The sequence below is a fragment of the Coccinella septempunctata genome, chromosome 4, assembly GCF_907165205.1.
Source record: "Coccinella septempunctata chromosome 4, icCocSept1.1, whole genome shotgun sequence".
Classification (NCBI taxonomy): Eukaryota; Metazoa; Arthropoda; class Insecta; order Coleoptera; family Coccinellidae; genus Coccinella; species Coccinella septempunctata.
The window spans coordinates 18,721,589-18,748,625 of NC_058192.1; the positions used below are offsets into that span (position 1 = coordinate 18,721,589).

Sequence of the window (27,037 nt, forward strand, 5' to 3'; positions counted from 1 at the left end):
TGTATCGAAGCATACCTACAGGGCCGCCGCCAGACATTTTGCCGCCCTGGCAAAATAAAATTTCGCCGCCCCCGCAAAATGATATTTTGCCACGTTGCTGGGACTATATACATACATACAGCATGTTCAAAATGTAGATATTCAGAGCTAAGTCTTTTCATGAATTGATATGCCTTAGTAAAAGTTGAATCTAAAAAAAGATAAGAAAAAAGGGAATACAAAGAGTGGGCTATATATCTACTAACTACGCCGGCGCCGGTATCATAAAGTAAAATACATAAAGTGAAACATTTGAAAAATACAGATATAGAACTGGCCTTCAATATGATTCAATTTGAAATTCTATATTCCACAGATAAAGAGATATATGAAAATCTGCTACAGTCTCAATTCGTATAAACTCGATATACATACTATTGTAAAGGGTTGATAAGTACTCTTGCTTCTCAAGTATTTTAAATCCCTCCCAGAAATCAACATTTCAAATTCGGATTGGCAACTAGAATTTGAAATTATTTCTGAATTATCCTGGAAGCAGCCCCAAAAACTATACAGTCCGTGACGTTTATTTTGATAAAAGTCACGGTCTTTTTGGAGACCGATTGGCTAGAGAGCCATAACTCAAAAAAAAGGGCAGTGAGTGGCCGCTGCGATGGAGATATTTACAGGCTGACTTTGATAATTATTTATGAGGCATTTTTGATCGTTTTTCCATCTGCCGGTATTCCCCTTGTTTCTGGCTGAAATGGATTTTTATTCGGTACTTTGAGAATATATGTAAATTGTTTGGCGACCAAGCGCAAAAAGCCGCCTTTTCGATTCAACTCTAATAATTAATAATGTTGGTCTTTTCGATTTTGAAGAAAAATAATTTTGTGTCATAAAATTAGTATCGTTTTATCAACTGATTTGCCGCCCCCAGAATGTGCCGCCCCGGCAGGGTGCCGGTTTGCCGGTCCTGACGGCGGCCCTGCATACCTACTTATTTCAACTGAATGGGTTGGGAGAAGAATGAAAAACCTTTTCATATTAAAATCTATTCACATTATATACATATTGGGTTGGAACCAATTCATCATAAATTCCCCTAAAAAAAGGAGAAATTTCCATCTGGAATCACCTTCAATTCGAGACAATAACAAACTGCACTCAACCTGAACTATCACATTCTTCAATCAACTTGTTCTTTGCAGATACGTATTTAAAGCTCCTGTTTTCCTGATAATTTCATAAAACCTACTGTCCTCTCTTCTAGCTAAATCGAGTGGGCTGTCAAACTCTACCACTTCACCCTGATCCATCACAATCACTTTATCACAGTCTAAGATTGTTTCCATCCTATGGGCTATAATAAGAAGGGTGCAATTCTTGAATATCTCCTTGATCTTCGTGTTTATTTCTATTTCCGTTTCCTTATCCATGTTCGCAGTCGCTTCGTCCAGAACCACGATCTTATTCTGCCGAATGACGGCTCTTGCGATAGATATCAACTGTTTTTCACCCAAGCTGTATCCACAAACCTTCGGATCTATCTCGGCGTCCAAATTAGAAACTATCCCCTTCAAATTGACAGTTTCCAGAGACTGCCATATCTCTTCATCCGTGTATTTACCCGTAGGGTCTATATTAGACCTGATTGAACCAGAGAAGATGACAGGTTCTTGTGGTATAATGGATATTCCTTGTCTGAGAGAGTCCAGAGATACTTCGGCTATGTTTTCTCTGTCGATGGAGATTTCACCATCCACGTCGTAAAAACGGAAGAGCGCCACTATTATGGAGGACTTTCCAGCACCTGTTCTTCCAACTATCCCCACCTTCTCCTTGGGATGTATATGTAGATTGATATTCTTCAAGACTGGTTGGGAATTCAAAGGATATCTAAGATCGACTTTCTCGAATGAAACTGATCCTTTATCCGGCCAGTTTTCTACCTTCTTTCCATTCTTTTCTTCTTGAGGTTCGTCAATGTATTCCAGGACTCTTTCCACGCAAGTCATGGTGCTTTCTAATTGGATGACGTTTCTTATACCCCATTGTAGCTGGAGGCCTAGGCCAACTGCTGTTGATAAAGAAAGACCAACATCGCCAGCTTGAAAATCTGAAAACATTAAATATGGATTTTAAGCATACTCAATTATGATGATGGTTATTATTTGTTGAATCAGTGGTTACTCATACCTGACTTGAACATCATGAAGGTCACCAAAATGGCCCCCACGTATAAGGCACAAATCACATGACAATATAGTTGTAGAACTTTCCAAGTTACCATTCCTATGAATTGAGCGGATGTATGGTAATTCTGATGTTCATCAAATTCTGACCTCAGTATTTCCTGTTTCTTGAATGCTCGAACGCTAATGAGGCCTTCTATGGTTGAGTTCAAATGGCCAATCATAGGACTTCGAGCTAAGGATAGGAAAATTAGTCAGCATTCTTTTTCATTTTTAACATCTACTCACAAACAGCCTCTAGTCTCCTTATACTTCTCGCTGATGGCATGAAAAACGAAGCAGACATCATCATCACTACGAAGAGAATAATGGAGTAGTATAGAAACCTAAGGTTCACTGTGACCACAAGTCCCACAGTGCTAACTACCATGAATGTCATCTGAAAAAATAATTTACAGTATTTTTATCAGACCTTCATTGGCAAATGGAAACTAACAAAAATCCTCTATATTTAGAACTTTCAAGATTACGGAGATATCATCTCTTAAAATTCACTGGAAAATGGAATTCTGTAGAATTTCGAGTACGGGACTGCCTCTCATGACTTTTGCGAGATTAAAAAAAGCAATAATCAATTATGATTGCACAATACTAGTCGTAAACAAGAAAGTGAATTATACAGAGTGAGTCTTTGACTCGTACAAATATTTTAAGGGTAGTTTCTTGAGGTCAAAAGAAACACTTTCTCCCTATACCATTTTGTCCGATTCTGCCCTGATAAAAAGATATAGCCATTTTAAGTTTTCAGAATGAGCTGTGCTACCCTTGGAGAAACAAAATTCCCTTCAGAATAACAAGCTGAATAATAGCCTACTAGAGAAGAGTTAGGTAACTTTCAGTGGCTAAATCTATGACACTATCTCTGGATCTTTTAAACTGAATTGCATTCAGCCTCAATTTGCCGACTATCACAAATATTTTTTATTTTTGAACATCTAATTACTCGAAAACGGCGTTTGAAGTACACTTTGTTGCCAGTATTTACATACTTCTTCAAGTTAATTTATTTCAGCTGTAGGCGATTATTCCTTTGATTTTCAACGCAAAATCTTTCAATCACATTCTCTTCAACATCAACATTGACCATTAGTTATTTTTCAACAAATGGTGACAAGTTTGAAATAAAGATGGAATATCATTCATCATCTGCGCATTCTGTAGGTCAAACAAAATAGAATATTGAAAAGAGAAAGGAAGAATTGCCTTTCAGTGTGAACGCGAGTTTATCATTAATACTCATCAACAAAGGTATTATTAAATTCAATGTATTTACCTTTATAACTTCCCCCACAACATGCGGTAGAAACTCATCGATATGACCAAGATCCCTCGAAAATCTATTGAGTATATTTCCGATCAAATTTCTATCGAAAAACTGCACTCTCGCATAAACGATTCCTTGAGCTAAGGCAGAATGAATATTTCTGGATATTTTCATGGAAAATATTAAATGAACAATAGCCCTGAAGAATTTAGCGAAGACACTAGCTCCTGTGAGTAACGATAATAACATGATTGTTGCCAAGGCTGCCTCTCTATCTTTGGGATTTTCCTCTGGTAATAATGTTGTTGCATTGGTTTTCTGTTCGTTAACCCTTAAAAAACATGGGCATTGGTGGAGGTAGTGATAGTTTTCGTAATACTCACCATTTGCTGATCAATTTCTCGGTGGTTGCGTAAAGACCTTCAACAGAAATGTGTAAGAATATTAGGAACACGAAGAGACCCCATGTGCCATAAGCGATATACCTCTTGTAAACTTCCAAACCGATAGTACCAACCTTCATATCCTCACTATAAATATTTCCTGTTTTCACTACTTTCTTTTTGCCCTTCTCATCTACCTTCGAGCAACCGTTGGCGAGGTTTATTTGAGCGTTCGATTCAGCCTCGATTTTTTCTTCGACAATCTCCGTGATGTTGAGTTCATTTATGTAGTTCTTTATGGCCACATCGTCAAACTTGCCGGAATACGCCATCTTCCCGTCGCTGAGAATCGTCACGTGGTCGGCTTTGTTCAAAAACGAGGTATTGTGAGTGACTAGCACTACCAGTTTGTTCTTAAGGAAATCTTTGATGCAATTGTTGAATATGAAGTTCTGCACGTTGACATCTAAAGCAGAAAAACAGTCATCGAGCACATATATGTCGCTCTCTTTGTATACTGCACGCGCAAGGTTCACTCTAGCTTGCTGTCCTTTGCTCAGGTTGGAACCAGATTCGGCAACCACTGTCATGTCGCTATTAGGAAACAGTTTCAAATCCAGCTTCAACGCGCAGACCTCGAGGACCTTTTTGTAACGTTCATCATTGTAATCCGAACCGAACAAGATGTTCTGACGTACTGTCGAAGGAAATAGCCACGGTTGTTGGGAAGCATACGATATTTCTCCATTCACGAAGAGAGTGCCAGATGATAGTTTATATTCGTGTAGAAGAGCCTTAACTAATGTGCTCTTTCCACACCCGACTGGTCCTGCAATGATGTTGAGTCCATTTTCCAAGTTGAAAGTTAGATCCCTTAAAATTTCCTGATCTCCAAGTTTGACATGTGCATTCCTCATCAAGATACGAGTCATAATGTAGGTTTGTTTGTAATGACGGCTTGGTTGAAACTCTTCAGCATTAAAGAGGTTTTCGATTCTGTTGAAAGAAGCCAATAGTTCAGCCACTTCTGTCATCGACAGAGTTATGAGATAAGTCAGAATGAATCTTAATTTGTGGTACGATGATTGTATGTAGTAAACAACCCCAGGTGTCAACGAATGTCCAAGGAGTAGATATACGATAAGAAGCAGATTATAACCCAGTTTTCCCATCAGTTCCCCCATGAAAATACCTCCTTGTTTGAAAATCATCAAAGTCCGGATGCTATTCACTTCTTTCCTGAAAAAATAAGACCAGTTATTACCTAATATTCGAACAGAAATGAAGAATGTACGAAAAATAAACTGATTGCCGATTTACTTACTTACGAGCATCAATCAATTTATCTGTGAAAAATTTTTCCCAAGTGTACATTTTGATGATTCGTATCACTGACAAGATCTCTTGGGTGAACTGTATTCTTTCGTCAGATCTTTTGTTAGCTACTCTTCTCTTTTTGAAAACGCAGAATCCCAGTGTTCCTGAAAAACGTAGATGTGATATTATTTAAACTCATATTTTCAATAAAAAAAGACACCTGACGACAGAATTTGATAAATAGCAATGCTTGCATACAAAAAAATAGTTTCGCTTTAAATTTTTTGTTGTATGGATAAAACAGCTCATATTTTTTCCGAAAAAAAGCAAAGATATGCTGGATTTGCCACCAGTAAATTTTTTCAATTAGGAGTAGGGGAAATGTGGACAAAGCAACATATGACAATGTGCCAGAAAATAGAGCAATGTCTGGTACTTAAATTTTTATTCGACGCATACCACCTCCATTCTACTTGAAGTTATAGAATAAGGCTGAATGGCACACAGATACGTGTCTGCGCTGAGTTTGTCACCAGTCAGTACGGTGAGCGCCATCTGACAGGAAACAAGGTTCAACCAAATTGACTTTCCTAACTCTGGATGAGGGGACTCTGACGAGGTCTAATGACACCGAAACCATGGTCAGCATCTAATCTTTCTCGACGAAATGGTATTTTTGTTGATACTTTGAGTGATTTTGGTTTGCTAGTCCGATTCAGATTCAGAGTAAAATTTGTTGATTTTATATCAGTGGGTGTTATCGATCTGAATTAATTGCGGTTATTATTCATTGTTGATTTGACTTATATAGAAGACATCCATTTATGATGATAGAAGATTATTTTATAGGTAGGATATTTGCTCCCACAGATTGCACAGGTTTTTCGCTAAAATATTACAGGTTACAATGATGACTGTTAGACTGTTCTGAAAATGTTATGCCTATGGTTCATCAAGTTATGCAGTGTCAATTTTAGAATATTCCAATTGTTGACTAAATATTACGAAATTATTTAAAATATTCATATAGATAAAGACTCACCTTGTAAGGGAAACACGATGATGAATGACACCAAAATCACCAACGCCGCTAAACCAACCTTTTGGTAAATCAGGTAGGCGATGAACATCCCTATCAGCACCTCAACCCAACAATCGTTGGCGAAATGAACGGCAGAATCGATGGCTTGCAGATCTTTGGTGATTAGTGTGACTATCTTTCCGGTGGACATTTCTGAGAGGACGGAAGGGTGTAATTTTAAGGCTTTCCGGTAAACCAGGGATGAAAAGGCCATACGCATCTCCAGAGCCAACACAGATTTCGCCAGGCCAATATGAGTGTCGTAAAAGGACATGGTTACCATTATACCAAGAATGAACATGGCGTAGAAGTGGGCTTCATCCTTTGAGATCACGGTTTGTCCGGGTACGAAGTACTCTACAAGTTTTGCAACGGCGTGAGGTCTCAAAATGCTGAAATATGAAAAAAACTGACCACCAAATATCTGAATTATTTTATTATACAGCAATAAAGGGGCCCTCTTTAGGAGTTAAAGCCCCCTGAATTTCGCATCTAACAATAGTCTTTACTTTTTATCCCATATTCAGGTCCTAGAAAATCACAGAGTTTTGTACGCAAAAGTTGGTTTTTCTATCTATTTTAGAGATGGACTTCCTTGGGATAATTTTCATACACAATATCTTTGGAACCATTGAAAATCAAAGGCGGATGAGTTAGGCCAACTTTTGGAATTAGCACAAAATCTTCTTCTTACAGTTTGTGTTGTCAACACTATGCTACGTTGCCGATGCAGTAGCGATTAATTTCTATCGTTTTGTTTTGTTAAAGGAATTAGGTTAACTCCATAAACCTTAGTTTTGCCTGTTTTCGATCGATTTCGTCTATTATAAAAAAGTACAAAATTTTCATATTGAAGAGTTTGTTCCTAAGAAAACATACCCAAATTCTATCAAATCATGCTGGAAATGTATTATAGCTTCGTTATTGAATTATTTTGAGGACAAACGTGCTAATGTGGGCCATCTCTTGTAGCTCCAAGTATCAATGATCAATTATTTCATAGGTCAATATAAGATTAAACTGTCTGGAAAAGTGTTATTGCCTATTTCTTGGACCATATATAAGGAAACAACATACAAAATCAGTTGTTGACATCGATAACTTTGTCCAAACTGCTATATGCTATCTGATGAACGATATGTACATAAAGTATTTAACCTTCTTCAATGGTTTTTATTTTATAAATCTTCATTTGCTTGAGAGGAACATATCACTATGTCGATATTGAAAAATGAACTCAATGAGTGGGGTAGGGATGATTATCAGTGTAATGTGGAAGACATCACATACAACGTTAGTTTAAAATTTTCCGAAAATGATCTAGGGGTTGAATAGAAATGCCTTTAAAAGCTTCGAAAATAATTGTAACTATTCATTTTCTTCAACGAAACCTGGATTTTCATCGATTGAAATTTATTTATTCTTGCAACAGATAATTTGTTTTTCATGCTGATAATGCTGCTGCTACCAATGGATTCATCAAATGTGCAAACTCCATGCGGTGATGATAATTTTTAATTCGAGTTCTGCACCTTTAATGAATCTAGTAGCATCACTGTAATTTGATCATGTGCATCGCTAAGGATTAATGTTAAGGGTTCCTCTGAGTCGTTGAGAAGTTGATTCTTGAAGCATTCTGAAAGCTTCTTTCAATCTCCATATGGAGGGAGAATACATTGAGGTGAAACTGGTAAATTAGATTTGTCTGATTCCGAATGATTGTTGATTTGGCTCTTTTAATTAGTTGAATTGTCTATTAGTATGTGAGTTTGCGTGCACGTCATTACGTGCACGCTGCATAATATATTATTTCCGCACAGAAAAATGTTTCATTTCCTGTATATCTTCTCATCTTAAGTTATAATAATAAGGTAAATCATCCCAGTCAAAATTTCCATGGAATGAAAGTAAACTGGGATAACATAAGTAATTAAAGTTCAGCCTAAGAGTTGTTGAACAGCTGACCGACATTTCGATCAGTCAACATTCTGTCGGAATTATTTCAACCTCAACTTTGTTTTAGTATTTAAAATGAAAATAGATGTTCAGCCTCGTAAGCTACGAGGAGTTATAACGAGCTATTGTACCATTCAATTCAAAAGTTTTTTCCGATCATAAACTATGTGTATTTAGGATATCAAATAGACTTATATGTTTTAGCACCTCTTCTCGGAACAGCTTTGTTAAGAGGATCATTAATCTTGAAATTTCAAAATAATAATAATGAGGTACCTACATCCTCATCGATATGGATTTTCCTATTCCCAAAAAAAATCGTTGCTCGATGATTCTTGAAAATCACAATGGGGAATCACAGAATCCAACTATGTATTTTGACTATTATACATTCGCGGATGTGGTTGTTCAACAATATAACTATATTAATTAACGCTCAAGTAAAATAAATGATACCATCTGCATAAACCTTTACATGTCAGAAATGCAATTATCGTATACCAATTCACGTTTTTTGTATTGCATACCTAGTGATTTCATGGCCTTGTGATTTTTAAAATACCATAGAGCGCGTTGAAAAATGCAGAAATATTTACTTCCATCAATTTTATGTATATAAATTCACAGTTTCAGTTTATTCATATAGGTACATTGATTTTTCCGGAAATACAATTCGTGTGTATTCAATTCATGCAAAGGACGAGGCATATATTAATATAATATGTTTCATTATTTCATAACGGTAATTATACCGGTATTTAGCCGTTTTTGATTCCTATAAAGGTAAAACCTGTCACGCTTGAGTGATTCTAACATGACGCTTCTTCACTTCGTGTTAGAGAAGTTTTCTCAGTTGTTAAATGCTTAGTAATATGCGGCAGTAACGTTAAACCAATATTCACAATATGCAATTATTTCTAGAATACATGCCGCCATATGAATTTCAATTACTTTTTTCTTATTAGCCTGTCGAATAGCGAATCTCTCAAACATATCCTTTCTAATTTTAGCACCCTTAAATATGCCTTTGGTTCGAAAGTTTCAATAAGGGAATCATACAAAAAACAAAAAATGTGTTTTTCTACATGAAAGTATCTTTAGGATCTAGGACTTGTGAATTTCGAAATATAATTGGTGTTTTTTCGACAGAAGATAGATCTCGTGAAAGTAAATCTTTTCCTCTTGAAAATCGGTACATCAACTGGTTTTTCCAAGAATTCCTGAAAGACACGGTATAGAAAGAGCTAGTGAAGAGATATTGCTTCTACCAAATTTTTATGTCAGTTGAGTCTGTCAAACTTAATTAGTTTGATGTAATTAAATGTAATTAAAAAAAAATGTTTTCATTCCTGAACTTTTTTCAATTTTTTTTGCAGTGGTGTTTTTTACTTTACTCAGCAAAATGGAAACGTAAGAATTAAAACTCGTTCATTCATTGATTTTATTTTCAGTGCTGCGTTAAGACAATGACTTCAGCAAACACTACTGACTACACCATGTGCAGCGAACATTTTACTGCAAGTAACTTTTCATCCACGTAAATTGTTGTACAGAAAGCATCCCTTGCATGAACGGCCTATTAAGGGGAAATTATGACCTTTATAGGTCCATTCAATGATTCTCAATTGCTACTCATTCAATATATTCAGAAATGCAGAGGTTTTATTGAATTCGATTTGGGAATCGAGTATTAAATTGTTGTTTGGAAAGTCAAACTTTTATAAAACCTGCTATTTGTATTTTTTTCATTCATTAATCAATTTGTATATTGTGTCATAAAGGGACCACATCATTAAGAAATCATAAAAAAGGATAAAGAAAGTTTACTGACGTGCTGACATTCAGCTCTTGTATACATCTGTAAGGTTTTTTTAAGTTTGGTTCTAAACTGAAATGTGTATGCTATGATGGTATATTGAATATTGGTTCATATACATTGTACAAATTCAACTAAGTTTATTAATTCAAAACAACTTATTGCACCTTCGACGTATAGCAGATCACCATATACTTTTGTGTCCTAGTCAAAGTTTGCTGTCCATAATTTTCAATATTTGTAAATTTTTTATAAATTGCAAATGAAAATATAGCACATCCAACAACGTATTTCATTGATATAAAATGATTTCAAACAATGTTCGGATAAAAACTAACACCCTGTCCTGATCACAAAACAAAACTATATGCTTTTGTTTGGTCGCTCGGGATGTTTGTTGTCTCGACAAAGTCGATATTGAAATTCAATACAAGAAAGAGAATTCGAATTTCGCGCCCCTCAAATATAAAACAGAAAACTGTTATTAAACTGTAGTGACAATACGTTTCCAGCGCCATCTCTATGTCAAACGTGTTTTCACTGACCAAAATGTAGTCATAGCCTCCAGTGGTTTGGGTTTGAGTTTGGGAGTTGGAAGTTAATACTCAATGCTAGAACTTCAAATAAAATTATAATTAAAATATTTCAGATTGTAATAAACAACCTTTGTATAAAATTTGACATGTTTTCATTTTCTTTGTTAACTAAAGTCTAAAGCAGCGATTATCCACCTTCACACCCTATAATGTGTGTGGTTATAACGTAAATTTTTTTTGATTTAATACTTATTATATATTTAATTCAGAAAGGGAATTAGGAATTGGTTCATTCGAATGAAAAAAGATAAAATGGTTCTGGCGAGGTTGTAGTGTGTCCAAACACGGTGGTTGAAAAGTGCTATATAATGGAAACATTAAATAAAACGAATACATTTATTTTTTTAGTTGATTATACATGTATTAATTCTATTCTAATAATTCGTTCTTTATATTTTGCTGACATTCAGAGACGATGCTCGAAAATATTTAATTTTTATATTATTGAATATATGTCCACTTCTCTAGTCGAAAATATAACTCTGGAATGAATCAAAGTTACATATATATCCGAAGTATCAGAAATACTCACATTCTCATTATTGCTCTTATCTAAGTATGAGACGCAATCTTAATAGCTAGGAATCCCACACACAGCGTTATCACCACCATGGTTATAATTTTGAATAATTTAAGAACAACTAGGAGTAGAAGTATTGAAAAAATGATTCTGAATGATTTCAGAAACGTCTCCATACTGCATACAACTCGAACAGACTAGCATTTGTTAAACTAGAGTGAAATACCCGTATTTTGGACTTTGCTGTTACCTGATACTTGGTTGTTGAGACTCAGAGTTCAATTAACCGTTGTCCAATATGGACTTCTGGAGGATATATAAGTGGAATACGAATACTATGGATTAACATGATATTAGAAGCGAATCGACTAGTCTATAACATTGGGAAACGCTGCCTATTTTACAAAAAAATCATCATTATGGTGAATATTTGTTTGAATTGTTTCTGCTCAAAGAGTTGTGTTTCTTTGACCCGTACAAATATTTTAAGAGTAGATTCTTGAGCTCAAAAGAAACACATTTTCCTATACCATTTTTCCGATTCGGCACTGATAAGATATACTCATTTTATGTTTTCCTAATGAGCTGAGACTACACATCTGTGGATATTTTGAACAGAGTTGTATTCAGCCAATTTTTCAAATTTCACAGATAGTTTTCAATTTTTGAACTGAGTGGTGGGCAAAATTGGTGATACCTGAGTTACAACTTTTTCAACCCAACGAGATAGAGGAAAGTGCATGGCACATTACGGTCGTCTTTTTTCGAGAAACTAATAATGCCATCAACTGCATTACTTTCTTTTTGTCAAAATTAAAATTTCAATTTTGGTCATTATCTCCGTTTCTGTTTACGCTAGAATGTTGAAATGAAAACATTATACAGACACTTTTTGATAGCAATCCAGTGGCGTACTATGAATTTTTCTAATAGGTATATTTGCTGAGCTATAACATAAAGATGTATTATTTCTTATGAAAACAGTAGTTTAAAATGATTTAGAAAGACTGAGGGTGATGTATAAAATATAGATATCTGAAACTGTGAAAAAATGGCGATTCTTTCTAAGTCATTTTAAACTACTGTTTTCATAAGAAAAAACACTTTATGTTATAGCTCAGCAAATAAACCTGTAGCAAAAAATCATATTACGCCACTGAATTGCTATCAAAAAAGTGTCTGTATTGTGTCTTCATTTCAACATCCTAGCACAAACAGAAACGGAGATAATGACCAAAGTTGAAATCGCCCAAATTTCAATTTTGGCCTATAACTCAAAAACAAAAGGAGATAGAGGAATGCAGTTGATGGCATTATTAGTTTCTCGAAAAAAGACGACATGAATGGTCCATTCATTTTTCTCTATCTCGTTGGGTTAAAAGTTGTAGTTCAGGTATCACCAATTTTTCCCTCCCTGTACATTCGAATAGCTTTTGAGTTATGCTAGCTCGAGGTTGAGGTAGTCTAACTTAAAATATACGAATCAAATACATATAAACTGCTTCTCAAAAGTTAAGAATATTGATGTATATACCGAAGATGCATATTATCCGTATTATCTTAATGTTTTATTTCAATTACATAAGCTTCTGATGATAAGAGAAACGACTATTGCGACAGAACTGCACATTTTAATAATTTTCTCTTCCAGGTATTTCGTTGGCACTCAAACGGTTAAAAGCAATTGAAAGTCGTATTTTAATTATGCCAAAACAAGTTTTATCCAATGATGATGCCGACGAAGACTTTGGAATGCAACAGTATGGTCGAAGACAAGTGCATTCAATGTTTTTTGAATATTGTATTTTTGTATCTGTGAATATATCCTTTCTTTGAATTCTTATTGTTCTTATCCGAAAAGCTCTACATATACCTATACATAATTCGAAAGGAAATTGGCGTTTCCTGAAGATAAAACACAAATTAATTCAATACCTATAGGTATCTAAATTTCGACGAGCAGGACACATATATAAGTATTTTCATGTCAATTTGTCCAGCTCTGGTTTTGACAAAGAACTGCGGAGTCGAGTCCATCTATTGTTCCGAGAGTATATTCTTTATGTATAGGAAAGCCCAGTTTCCGAAGATTTCCTCTTAGACGCCACTGCTGTAGATTCCAATCAAAATGTTATAGTATAATGACTCACCTTGATGCGAACTCCATGACCAGTTGAATCAATCCTAAACAGAAGTATCTCTTTCCATAGCAACTAAAAAGGAGCCTCACAAGCGTCGGTTTTTTCTTGTTGAATTTCAGCAGCTCCCAATGTTTTTCCAGTTTATCCGTGATCCTCTTGGATTCAAGATCCTTAGTCACCCGGTAGATGTCGCCTTCGTTCAGGTCTTTGCGATAACCTTGCCATAATAGTGGCGCAATGTACCTGTGGATGAGCAGGCAATAAGGCACGTATCACAGCGTAATTTATGAGATGAATTGTATACGAGATAAACATAGTGAATTATTGAGAACACGTTTACTGATGACCCCGAACCGAACGACTCATACCATTATGTATGGTGCTATTATTGCTAGTTACTATTGCAGCACTGGGTCATGCCTGGAAGGACAGCATAGTGGCTTGTTCCCACTCGAAAGCTTTTCTCAATTTATTTACAAAAATTATAACGAGAACTTTAGCATTAGCTCATTTTCATTTCTTCAACCTTGGAAATGATCTACACTATATTAGAAAAACATTATAAACTTTTTCCATTCCATTTAGTGGATGAAGTAGTACATGGGTCGTAGTACATGGGTCTTAATACTCGTACTCATAATACAATAATTGAATTACCGCAATTTCGTTGCCAATGAATCTTGAATATTCTTCTGCTTGTAACTAGGTATTTGGTTTTCGATAATTATAGCGATTTCAGCTTACAACCACCCATATTAGCTTTGATATTCCCCTCCAATATGTAATAATTCATCAGACATTGCCAAGTTAACAAACACAGAACACATAATAACTACAGTATTCTCTTCAGAATAACAAGCCCAATCTATGACACTACCCATCTGAAATAAAATTTAATTTTGTGAATCTTTTGATCAACGTAGCATTTAGTCAAATCACCCAATTATCTGAATTTCACAGATATTTTTCATTTTGAGCATCAAACTACTCGGCGCCTTATACCAGAAAATATGAAGAATGCTTTCATTTGCCAAAATGATCAAATATTCATTAGTGAGTGATCAACTAACTTTGAAGAGTTGGGTTTTTTGTATTTCTGGTACCTATATATTTATTGTATGTAATGGTCATAATGAAGAAAGTGCAAGGAGTGCAAGGTGTGGGTGGTATTTTGTATTCGGAGAAGATACATTGATTCAATGGAAAACTATATTTCGAAAAATAATTCCATTCGATAAAATCGTTTGTGAGATATACCTAAATGAAAATTACACTCTTTTGAATTTTCAACAACATACAAGGTGAGTCTTTGACTCGTAAAATATTTTAACAGTACATTCTCGAGGTCAAAGAATCATTTTTTTTTTCTATACCATTTTTTCCGATTCGGCCCTGATAAAAAGATATAGCCATTTTAAATTTACAAAATGATCTGTACCACCCCTGGAAAAACAAATTTTCCTTCAGAATAACTAGCTTAATCTGTGACCCTACACATCTGTGGATCTTTTAAACAGAGTTGCATTCAGCCAAAGTACCCAATTATCCAAATTTCATAGATACTTTTTAATTTTTGAACATCAAATTACTCGGAAACGGCTCATTATACAAGAAAATATGAATAATACTTTTATTTTACAAAACATTCAAATATTCATTAGATAGTGTTCAACTTAGTTTCAAGAGTTGGGTTCTTTGAATGTTTGGTATTTTTATGTTAGGTAATACTCATAAGGAGAAAACTGGAAGACGTGGGTTATATTTTATGTTCGAAAACGATTCATCAAATAAATGAAAAACTATATTCCGAAAGTAACTTCACTCGGTGAAACCGTTTGTGAAATAAAACTAAAAATAATTTTTTTATGGTTTTTCAACAGCCTGTATCTTTTAAACCGAACCGACTTGAGAAAAATGGTAAGAGAAAAAAGTGTTTTTTTCGACCTCAAGAATCTACTGCTAAAATATTTGTACGAGTCAAAGACTCCCTGTATATCTTTTCAAACGAGTCGAAATCAAATACTCATTTTTTGCACTCTACTTGATGTTTGCTGGCTAAATGCTTATTTGTACCTTTTATTTATCACCATCATTTTCCAGTTGAAAATATGAAGTACCTAATACGAAAGATTTGGGAAGGTGAATTTTGAGTAAAAACGAAAAGAAATGTTTCATGGTAGGTACAGTGGTTTATATAACGTAGCGAAAAACCGAAAAACATTCACTAAAAATAGTGTGCATATCAAGGAGGCAATTTAAAAAGTTTTTTTATTCATCATAAATAGCACAGCAATAGCATCTTTTACAAAAAACGAGTGAGCCAGCAGAGCCATAGCTGCTTTTTGCCTTTGCCGAGGGTTCTTTAGAAAAACTACCATTCAACAAGTTTAGTTTTCAGGAGAGCACTTTAACTTGGGTCAAACTTACCCCAATGATGCCAAAGAAAAGAACCCTGCCTTGTCCTTCGGATTCGGCTTTCTGTTTATTGTTGCTCCAGGATCCATCCTTAGTTATCTGTGATCATTCCTCATTCTAGAAGTCTCTCCACGATTGTTGACTGTAACAGAAATCACGATTTATTACCGACTTCATTTCAAGCCTTATTAATTAAAATTCATAAAATTTTATCACTAATAGAAGGCACATTTTATCCCTACATTTACGATCCTGTCCACTATAAACCGACTTCGGAAATCAAATACCAGAGATCAGCGTATAAAATACTGGATCATGAGACAAACGCTAACTTTTATCTTTAATTCTTCGAACTCTGCTTCCGTTAAAAAACACCGAAATTCTTCTTGGAGGTGGTTATTGTGTATAGTAATCACTGGGAATTCGGAATTAAAAATACATCAAGTACAATAATTTGGCGGTAATTGTCGATTTCCATGAGCGAAATTAATAATCAGACATTATTCAATTCGATTAAATTGTTGTTACGTAACGCGTTTGAATGAATATTACAGTGTCATGTTGATTTTAGTGAAAATATGATGTCGGAAATGATTATTGTTAGATTCAATTAATTTTGAGAATGCTATAGATTCGAAAGAGATGAATGAATACTCATTGGGGATGCTGATAAAAACAGGAGAGATCAACATTCGTGCAAATTGTATTTTCATATCAAAATTCACTAAAATGTAGGTACTACAGCGCTACAGATCGCTGTAAAAACGATGCCTTCACGCTGATATGTTGTTGAAATTTGGGTTCGAAACCTAGTGATGTCCCTTTAACACTTCGAATTGATCCTGAGGGATCAAGTGTCTACACCAAATTGGGCTCTAAACTTTACCATTGGCTCTACTTTGATGGTTCCATGGGGGCTCGTGCACCCTTGACTTTGCCAATAGCTCTTGCATACTTATGCATTCAGAATGGAAAGGACAGAAAAGTGAATCTTATCGAAAATATATTTTGCATTCCAAAACATTCGTCTTCAAGAACCACCCTTCGGAGCAGTTCTAAAATATGCTTTTTGAAGGCCTCAATTCCTCAATTGCTTCTTAGGACGAGGAAAATCTTCGGCTGCCAAGTTGAGGCTGTAGATCGGATGGCCTATGAAATAGATTTTTTGTGTGTCTACTGTTAGTTTTCACCAACGATACCTAAATTTCAGAGACACCTAATCCCATTTAAATGACAGTTCTACAGACACACCTACGATTTCGGTCTCACCAACTTTCAAGGGACAATACATTAAGGGGCGGTATATTTATCCTCTCTATAAAGTGTTAATTAACTTACGTTTGTTAAATTTGATGACCTGTGTCTATTTTGGAAATATTCATAACTCTTCATCGTTTTGCTAGCTACTGAAGGGATACCGAGGAGTTTCTGAAAGATCAGGGCTGATCGTTAAAATGTTCAATAGCCTTAACTACATGTGAATAAAATGTACTAAGTGTTCCATGAAAGTTGTGCTGGTAGCAGTAACGTAAATGGGGTTTTAGCTACCCCTTCAAAATTGAGTGACCGTTGGTGAAAACGGGCCTAAATTCTTGCTTGTTTCTTTCAATGTGTCTGAGCTCGCAAAATGATTCGTCGTTTGGGATTCTTTTCTCCCAAAAAACCGAAAACTTTTGGAAACGCGCAGATAGTCTCGAAGTGCCGCTAGAGTCTATAGAGGATGTGGTAAATCGAGTTATCTTCCCAGACGTGTTTTATGGGTGAAAGAAAGGGAGATCAGGTGGCCAAGGCACCTTCAAAATGAGCCAACGTATACTTCTGGCTACATGTGGTCGTTCATATTTTCTTGTTAGAAAAATGGGTTGGGCAGATATAAGGAAAAAAATGTGGTATCCTCCCAAGGTGACCTTCTTCCATAAGCAATACCACCCCTAACAATGATTCCGTTTCGACAAAAAATTGTGGATCTGGTCTTTCACCTTGCACGGTTATCATGCATGCCTAGATAAAATCTTGATTCAATACTAAATATGTATAATATTATTCCATTCAAGGTTCCAGTTTAGCTGTTCTCTGCACCAAGCCAGTCGATCAATTCGGTGACTATAGGAGTGAAAGATAGGATGAGTTGAGGATGGTCTAAAACTTTTGATCTGACGATAAACAGTTCGTATTGTAATTGGCTTGCCATCACAGTGTGTAGAGGGGCATGCTCTGCAATTGACATTGACATGAAGCAGTCTCGCAGAGCCAAAAGCCTGAGGTGAAGATCTTGAAGGATGGTCGTTCTTCTAACACTATACTTCTAGCTTTTTGTGTAAATCCTTCTTGATTCTATAACCGACAACAATCCACTACCTTACTAACACTTTTGTTTGTGCATCATGATGACGATTTCTCTGAAGGATAAACCAGCCTCACGTAAGCCCACTGTTAGGTCTGTGAGCCCCCTGTTAAACTAAAACTTGCTAAGCTTTTGGCTTAATAAACAAACTAAAGCAACTCTTTGCAACGCATTGTATGACAATCAAATGAAAAGTAGCTAGGAAATACGAGTATCGCTTACCTACTTATTTTGTGAGAACAGAAAACAAAAACCACTCTGCAGAAATAGATAGTTTGAAAAATGACAAACAAAAATATATTCCTAGAAATTCTCACTAGTAAATTCATTTATGGTGGTTGTTCTGGTTTTCATATCATTATGGAATTAGTATTATTTTTTCTATCAACAATTCAAAATGAAAACGCTGCAACTCATCAATTGATTTTCAATAACCCTCATTTTCTGGCAACAAAATTGAACTAAAAAGAGAATTATATGATTTTCCTTATCACAATAGAATCTTCAGGTAGATGAAGGTGTCGTGATTATACAGTTTATCCAAATGAAAATCATATAATTCACTTTTTAGTTCAATTATGGATTTTGATTAAGAATCGGCCACATCAGTTCAATAATTAAATTGAATGTTATTCTTCAACCCCTTAACTGCAAACCCATATGACTTACGTCACAAAAGTCTCTTGAAAAATAAATAAAATTAATATCGAATAACCCGTCAATAACTTGGAATCAAATTTTTGAGAGGCGTGAATTGAGTTTCGATTGTGATTGTACTTATTTTTTTGGAATGAAATTAAATATTTATCTCGAACCACTTAGCCACAACCCCATGGCCATCCAACTATGTACCTGGCATGTGCAGGTGGTTGAAAGATCAGATCAGATGGTTGATTGAGAAACTATAATTTTTTTTTTCAGGGTAGGTTTGTGTTTCTTCTGATAACCACAAAATTAAAAAAACAAAGTTTATGGTGATATTCTATTTTCCGTGAGCTTTCCAACGGGCCACACATAGTATGTGTTTTCATATAGCGGCAAAGGGGTTGAACAAAAGCACTCAATTTAATTGCCAGAAAATGAGAGTAATATAATTATATCATCAATTATATTATATACCTACATCAATTTTTTGGAGTTTTAGCGTCTTCATAGTGAATTATTGGTTGAAGAACCCTGTATATAAAGACCTCGTGTTTCACATAAATGTCCTGGAAAGCTCAGCCCTCAACTTCTCCATCCAAATTTTCATCCATTTTCCACCAAATTTTATTGTATAATAGTAGAGAAAATAATTTCTGCTTTCGAACATGCTGACAATATTTAGAACAGAAACAATTTATCCTTTCGTGCTTTTAGCATCTTGTATCTCAATTCCCAAAAATTTCATGGCAATTTCACAAGAAAAAAAATCAATTCCAATTGAGATAGGTAATTTATTGTGACGTAATCTCTGAGTTTTAGGCAAATATTTCCTTTCATAAAATAGCCGCTCATATCTATACCTCTTCTGAAAAATATCTAATGAGTATATACAATGGAGCACTCCAATATTAGGAAATGAAGAATCCTCCCAGAATGAATTTCAATCGATACTCCAATATTAGTTGACAAAAACCGTAATATCTCAGTACCCATCCATTTTTGCCTCGTGGTTCACTATATACTCAATTTGAAGCGAATAACCTTTATTATAACCCCTTTGGATCTGGTCGAATTGCCCGTCACCTTTATAACAATCTCATAGCCCAAAAATTGACCATTGACTTATTTTTCATGTGCACATACAGGGTGTTAGAAAAAAATACAACACACTTCAGGAGTGATGTGCATGAAAAAATAATGACTGGTTGATATAAAATTTTATAGTTTTTCTTGAAAACTGACTATTTAGGTACTTAGTGAGCTAAAACTGATCGATATAATTTCCCAAACGAAATTCGGTGTGTTTTAGAGCTACTAAGGATATACATATCGCACATTTTTGTCTTGTAATTAAAAATTTTAACAAACCTAAGCCCATTTAAGTCGATTTTGTTTAGATCTTCTATTATTGTCTAAAAACGATGCCCCATACGAAAAAGCATAACATATTTTTGTCAAAAAATTGAACAAAGAATTGAAAAAAGATTTTCATTTTGAAAATCTCAGTGGCTTCCAATTTTTTCTTAATTCGACATCATTATCCGTCTGGGCTCCAATGATGAACATGAAATTCTTAATTGCATGTCAGAGCTATAAAAAAATGATCAGTTTTGAGCATATATGCCGTTTCTCGAAAAACGAAACATTTGCGGACAACATTTGTATTGCAAACCGTTATTCTTTCTTCATACAGGATCACACCCGTATCTAAGCTTGTCTCACTTATTCACTATAACACCCTGTATGCTGAGAAATGTCGAACTAGGTAGGTATTTAAATGAGAACATTCTCATTTTAATGTCACTCAGTAGGTATATTTACCGGATCTTTCGCCTTGAAATCTTTGATATAATGGAAATTCTTGACATAGAATATAATCTTTGTTGTTCATCTTTAGCGGATCGATAGCTAGCTCACACACTCGCGCATACTGTCATTCCTGTTACCCGCCAAAAATGAAATATGGTTACGAGGATTGTGGAGAACAAAATGAATACAAAACTTATTGTGCACAATGGGTGATATGGTATAAATAGAAGTTTTTTTTACAAATAGGGACGGTCTGACGGTCAGAAGAAGATGAGAAACGGGTCTGCTACGTGCTACGTGAAGCTCCATAACGCATGCCAAATTCTTCTCGTTCTCGGGCGAGGGAATCACATCCGGGGATGGCAACGATGTATAGAAAACATCGAGTTCAAATATATCGAATGAAGAAAATAGAAAATATTGCTATCAAATTCAATCAAATTTCAATAATATTGAAATTAAATTTCAATAATATTTACTATGTCCTATGTTACATAAAAAGTATGTTTAAGAAAAATGGGCTACAATTGAGCTATAGAATTTTGAAGATTGGTATTCTGTGCTTTTATTGAAAAACGGTTCCGCTATATCTCTTTCTATGTATTCGCTCGATAGTTTTGCCGATAGAATATTTGGATAGCCAATGGAAAATACTATCATATTGATCGATCGTTTTTCAATTTTGCCCAATGATTGAGTCACAAAATCCAGTGACCCGCTACCCGCTTACGTGAAACACACTGTACCTGCGTGCGGTATGCTTGGCATAAGTTACTGTTTGCTGCTTAGGTTAATTAATGGCTATAGACATCCTTGACCTTGTCTCGTTTAATTCTTATATTCTTGATATAAGTAGATACCTATTTAATCTAGGATAACACACAGATATTTCGCTTCATTTTTCCGTTCAATCTCAAAATCTCTTGCCTTTTTCTTCTTTGTTTTCCTTCCTGGTCTATTGCAGTATACAGGGTGTTTTCAAAGATGAGACTTTTTTTTGACAGAAGGTAGAACTCATCAAAATGAGTCGTCCAACCAAGAAGAACCCTTGAAGTTCGACAAAATTTCAAGTACGGGACTGTGGAAGGTGACTCCGGTATCGCAAAATCGAAACAAAACATGAACATATGGCTGGACAATGAATGGTTCAGTACCAAGTTCATCGGATTAGATGCATCAGGTCACTTTTGAGAGAATCATAATTGTTGTATAGTGCAATTAGGGTGAAGAGAGTAGACGATCCGCCAAAAATTAATAGACTTGAAAGAAAAAAGAAAACCATAATTCGAAGGCTCAGAATAGGACATACGAAACTTACTCACTATCATCTGATGACAAATGATGATCCCCCAAATTGCGAGTACTGTTCTACACGCCTAACAGTACAGCACATAATACTCGACTGTACTCGTTACAGAGATGCTCGCCTCAAATATGGTCTAAAGGATAATCTCAAGAACAACCTCAGCTCTCATGAAACAGCCGAAGCAACTTTAGATTTTTTGAAAGAAATTCAACTTTGTAGACATATATAATGAATGTACAGTTCCTCGTATCAATGACATAAATGTTGACACACGTAAATTCAAATAAATAAAATAATAAAATTAGGGTGAAACTTGAAAGTGCTCATGTTAGTTATGTTGAAAAAGTGCTATGATGTTCCCGATTTCATCTCATTTTTACGAAGATTGTTGGAATGTTCGAACGACAAGATTATCGTATAAGGATCTATTTCAGTAATCATTTTCAATATATTTTTCAACTTTGCCATTTTGAAAATTTTGTATAAGTGATTTGTGGTGAAACGCTTCATTTTCACCAGTTCTACCTTCTGTTGAAAAAAAAAAACCTCACCTCAAATACTGTATACTGTTTCCTTTTGGTTTAATCTTGATTGTCCATTTCTGGAAACATAGTAACCACTGGTCTAGATCTAATCAAAACGAAAACTACCGTAAAAGTAGAGAATCTATAATCGTTCAAAAGATGAAAATTTTATAATGTTACCCCAACAAGCTTCATAATTCAGATAGAGACATTCTGTTCAGGAAATTATTCCTTCTGAGTCTTCTGACAATCACTATAACACATCAATGTCACCGAGTAGGTACATATAACTTATACGTCCTGCTTATAGTGACATATTTCAATGTTTCATATCTTTTTTTCTTAAGGAAATTATGCTAATTTCAAAAATCACAGCATTAATTTCAATCCTAAATTTCCCAACGGAAACGAACTCCGGGAACAAATACCCTATAGTTCCTATACACCAAGTAACAATTTCTTATTATGAAAAAAAAAGCGTGGCAATTTTTTTAATTTCTGCCGACCTTGTATCACATGAATTCGCAACAATACAATTTTCACTACACGAATGTACAACAATTATTACCAACATATTCTAAAGCTGAATCATCTTCATGCACCGCTGAGTTCGTACTGACTGTTGTCATCATTTATGTATTTAATTGTATCCACTATTATCTAAATTCTCTTTCATTATTCATTGAATTTTATTTGCCGACTTTCGGGGCTACCGGTTGGAATGATTATTTTGTTCAGTAAACTTTTGTGACAGAGTTTGAATCTCTGATGGAATAAATAGCAAACGAATTTTGGAATAATCGAAATGGAGCTTCAGAATTTGTGCTCTTCATTTCTCGATTCCGATAAATCAATAAAATAGTCGTGGAAAAACCCTTGGGAAAATATTGACGAGTGTTGAAAGAAATCACCTTATCTTGATCACCTACACAGTTTACTGAACAATAGTAAACTATAGCAATGTTAACTAGGTATTTATTCTGAATTTTTTCGTTTGAAATTTTCGAAAAACAATTCGAGAAATAACAAAAATATTTTCAATATTACCATACTGCAGAAAAATAAACTTTCAGATTTATTGGTTTTGATTCTTATTTGGAGACATTATTTCTTCTACTTGTATTAATATTTTCAGTACACTTGTTCTGACATCGTAATTCTCTAATGACCTTAGAAAGATGAATTTTGAGGGAAATTTTTCCATACAGTTTAGTTGGGTGTCTCTGTGTTGCTCGGATTCAATGAAATGAAAGAAGCTTGCTTTTTTCTTTTGTTTATCGTATCTTATATGCAAATTATTCTCCTCAGTTATTGCTTGATCGAAATGTGTTAACATTTTTCGATAAATTCGAGTAGAAGCATAGATTCGAATAAAATCTAATGGTCTTGTGATTTTAATTTATGAATTTTAAAGTCATCAGGTGGTTTATAACTAAAACATTCAATAATGCATTTAGATATGAATTTTGTTTCTTATTTTATCCAAAAAGTGTATAAATGTTTGGCACCACGAAATAGAAATACAGATGTGATAAGAGTGAATCTTCTTAGTCATGATTCAATCGAGGTAACTCGAGCATAATTGAAATAATCAATCATAAGTGCCGAACAAATTTGAGATTATTGTCCTAATAAATGAAGATAAAATTGGTCAAAAGGTCATGAATTGTTTTATAAATTTGCAATGAGATTTATAAAGAGAATACCTATGAATTGTGAAGCTATCGGTTCACTCGAAAGCCATCTCCAAGACATACTTGTCATTGTTGACCTTCATTGACCTAATAATTCCGAGACAGAGGTGTAAATACTTTTGATGATTTAGATTATTCCGGAGATACCGTGATAAAATTAAAGAAAAGAAAAAATATGAGCATATTAACAAATAAGTATAGAATCTGCACACACATTACCACAGAAGGGTAACCAATAACCATGCCAATAAGCCTAGTGTGCTCTCTTTCTGGCAAAAGTGTCTTTGGATGCAAATTCCACTGAATTATTCGAGCTAGTATTCAACCCTATATATAGGCGACAATATTTCAGTGAATTATTCATTGGGTAAAAATAGGACTATGTAGTTTGATATATGAAACTTTTTCGGATTTCCCCCCACTAACTCAGTTATAACTTTTGAAGGATGAACTTTGAAAAAAGTGATTTTACGCTTCTTTTATATCATCAGGGAATTTTTCAAATTCTCACCCTCAGCTGAATTAAAACTCTCGAAAGAATCAACCATAGGAAAAAGTACTTCACGTTTCAAATATTTCCTCCAAAACTTCTAAAGCTACGAAGTGAATTAAGGAGATCAAAATTTGACACGATTAGATTTCTGGAAAGTTATTCAATAACTTGTCAAGATTGCTGTTTGTTTCAATCCCATGTAAATATCGTATTAGTGGTTGAGGTTGAAAAAATAGTGGTACTCATCCCATTTATAGTACACTAGGATTTTTCAAAAACTGTAGAAATATTTTATTTTGCTAGATAAAAATTCCAAAGTGAAAAATCTAAGTATTCATCCTTTCAAGGAATGAGAATCCGAAAAAGTGTCATATAACAATCTACATACTTCTATTTTTGGCCAATGAATCTCCTGAAATTTTTCGCAGTTGTTTTTATTACCCTGTGTAATGGCTTAGGCTGAAATTATATTCCCATTTCAAAGATATTTCAATTGAAATTAGGTACTAAAAACTTAGTTCCTACTGGTTGAGTAATGTTTGTAGAAATAACATGAAAGTTTTGTACGCATTGTTGAATAATCGATCACTCGTCAACAATATCATTTCATTGTGAATCCAGAAGGCCATCAAACAAGGTCCGTCATCTTGTTTTTATAGACGATAAAATTGGCGTGATTAATTCCATAAATTCATCGAATGCTTTATATGGCTACAAATGTTCTTACCTGGACAGGTTGGCTCAAAAGCCAATGTGTTTTTCATGGCAGAAATGTATTGATAGATGTAACTAATAATTTATATTATGTGGTTTGGGTTTTTATAAGAATCTATTCTCGCTAAAATTTCCATATATTATGTATACAGATATGTATAATGGGATTATTAGGTTCTTCAAAGTTTTCATAGATAACGAAATGAAAGCTGAAATTTAGATCCAGAAAATTATTTCTATCAGACTGGCATTTTATTGATTTGCTCTTTTGTGTCACATAAAAGGCTCTTGGACCTTTGGGCCTTGTTCTGTTTTCTTGTTACCTCAGTTCACTTGGATTGTTGATAGTATTCTTCAGTAGAATTATAGTGGTGCAATTTTATGTCAGTGAAATCTGGAGAGGAAAGAACTGTTTCCATATGTTTTTTTCATATAACAAATAATAGGATGTCCCAAATTCGATGCTCACTGAAAGCATCTCGAGAACTATAAGACTTAGAGAAAACATCATCAAGTATCCCAGATCTCTTTTTTCGAAATAATAAGATATCAGAACGTAAATCATTTATATCTTGATTTGTTCTCGAGTAACAGGGCGTATCTGAAAAATGACTGTTACAAATAGATATGTATTTCGATATGACGTGGTTTTTGTTCTGGATATTCGAAAAATTCCAAAACTTTTTTTCATTTTTTATGTTTTATGTGATACCTACTCGTAACGGATCATAGAAATCAATTACCATTTCAGAGACATAGAAGAGTGTTGGTGTTTTTTGAATTGGGCACCCATTTTTCAACGCAGTTATTTTGTTGCAGATTTGTCGAAAAACATCCCGTTACCGGTTTTTCAAAATCAAAAATGTCATCTGTTTCAAAGATATTAGAGTTCATTCTTGAAATATTTTCCATTTATCTAAAGATTCAATTCATTTCGTGCCTATTGCATAATTGTAACTCATCTTCTTCAAGAAAGAGAATATCATATAGAAAAGAGAAATTGTCTGAAACTTTTGATTTCATGAAGAATACGCATAAATTGAAAAGAAACTTTGATAGAAATGTAGCATAGAACGAACTGAAAAGAGCAGTAAGTCGAATATATCGAACAGAAACCAAGATGAAACATTCATTTTGCAGGAACGCCATGTTACTCGAGAAAGAAGCAAATTATTCACAATCTGATTTCTGATATCTATTATATTATTATTGCGAAAAAAGAGATCTGGGTTCCTTCAAGATTTTTTCTCCCAGTCTTATAGATCCCGAGATGCTCACAGTGAGCATCGGATTTGAGACACTCTTTACGTATGGTGAAATTTTCAAAGAGTTATCACATGGCATATGGTTGTGTTGAAAATAAATGACTTCATCACGACGTAACCAATGACGTAATCACTTCGAAAATTTTTCCTAAATTTGAACAATTAAGTGTTACCATTGAGTATAAATCATTTTATAAGATCACTGAATTTTTAATAGCAATAATTATAGTTATAGTTTTATATGGGGGTTACATGTCACTGCGACCTTGAGGTTTATTGTGCCCCCATCAGAGCTGTTTTCAGCGCCCTCTACAGCTCACCCTCCAGCTCCAAAGTTCCAATGAACTTCAGTATCTCAGAGGGCTTCATTCCTCCAATAATTTTCTCGTCCAGAGATTCCTTACGCAGGCTTGCAATGGTGATCTGTTCCTGGAAGATTCCTCCAGATTATTTTTTTATGGTTCCTTCCTTCTCCAGAAACTCTTTTTCTTATAGTTGCATTTTCCTATACCACAGA

At 34.6% G+C, this 27,037-nt stretch overlaps 1 protein-coding gene across 3 annotated transcripts in view; it reads right to left on the reverse strand.

Annotated features, from left to right (window-relative positions):
• Positions 1-1,021: 1,021 nt before the first annotated feature.
• LOC123310730 (probable multidrug resistance-associated protein lethal(2)03659) overlaps positions 1,022-27,037 on the reverse strand; it is a 37,978-nt gene continuing 11,962 nt past the window's right edge. For 2 of the 3 annotated variants that reach the window (XM_044894361.1, XM_044894363.1), the window contains exons 2-10: positions 15,739-15,868; positions 13,321-13,554; positions 6,244-6,674; positions 5,209-5,365; positions 3,885-5,123; positions 3,511-3,832; positions 2,466-2,616; positions 2,182-2,412; positions 1,022-2,101 (exon numbers count right to left, since the gene is read on the reverse strand). In XM_044894361.1, coding sequence (XP_044750296.1) covers positions 1,176-2,101; positions 2,182-2,412; positions 2,466-2,616; positions 3,511-3,832; positions 3,885-5,123; positions 5,209-5,365; positions 6,244-6,674; positions 13,321-13,554; positions 15,739-15,815 — 3,768 coding nt within the window. In that variant the 5' untranslated portion in view covers positions 15,816-15,868 and the 3' untranslated portion in view covers positions 1,022-1,175. Of the gene's footprint in view, positions 2,102-2,181; positions 2,413-2,465; positions 2,617-3,510; positions 3,833-3,884; positions 5,124-5,208; positions 5,366-6,243; positions 6,675-11,182; positions 11,503-13,320; positions 13,555-15,738; positions 15,869-27,037 lie in introns of those variants that run through there. The other variant, XM_044894364.1, reaches the window with a different exon arrangement.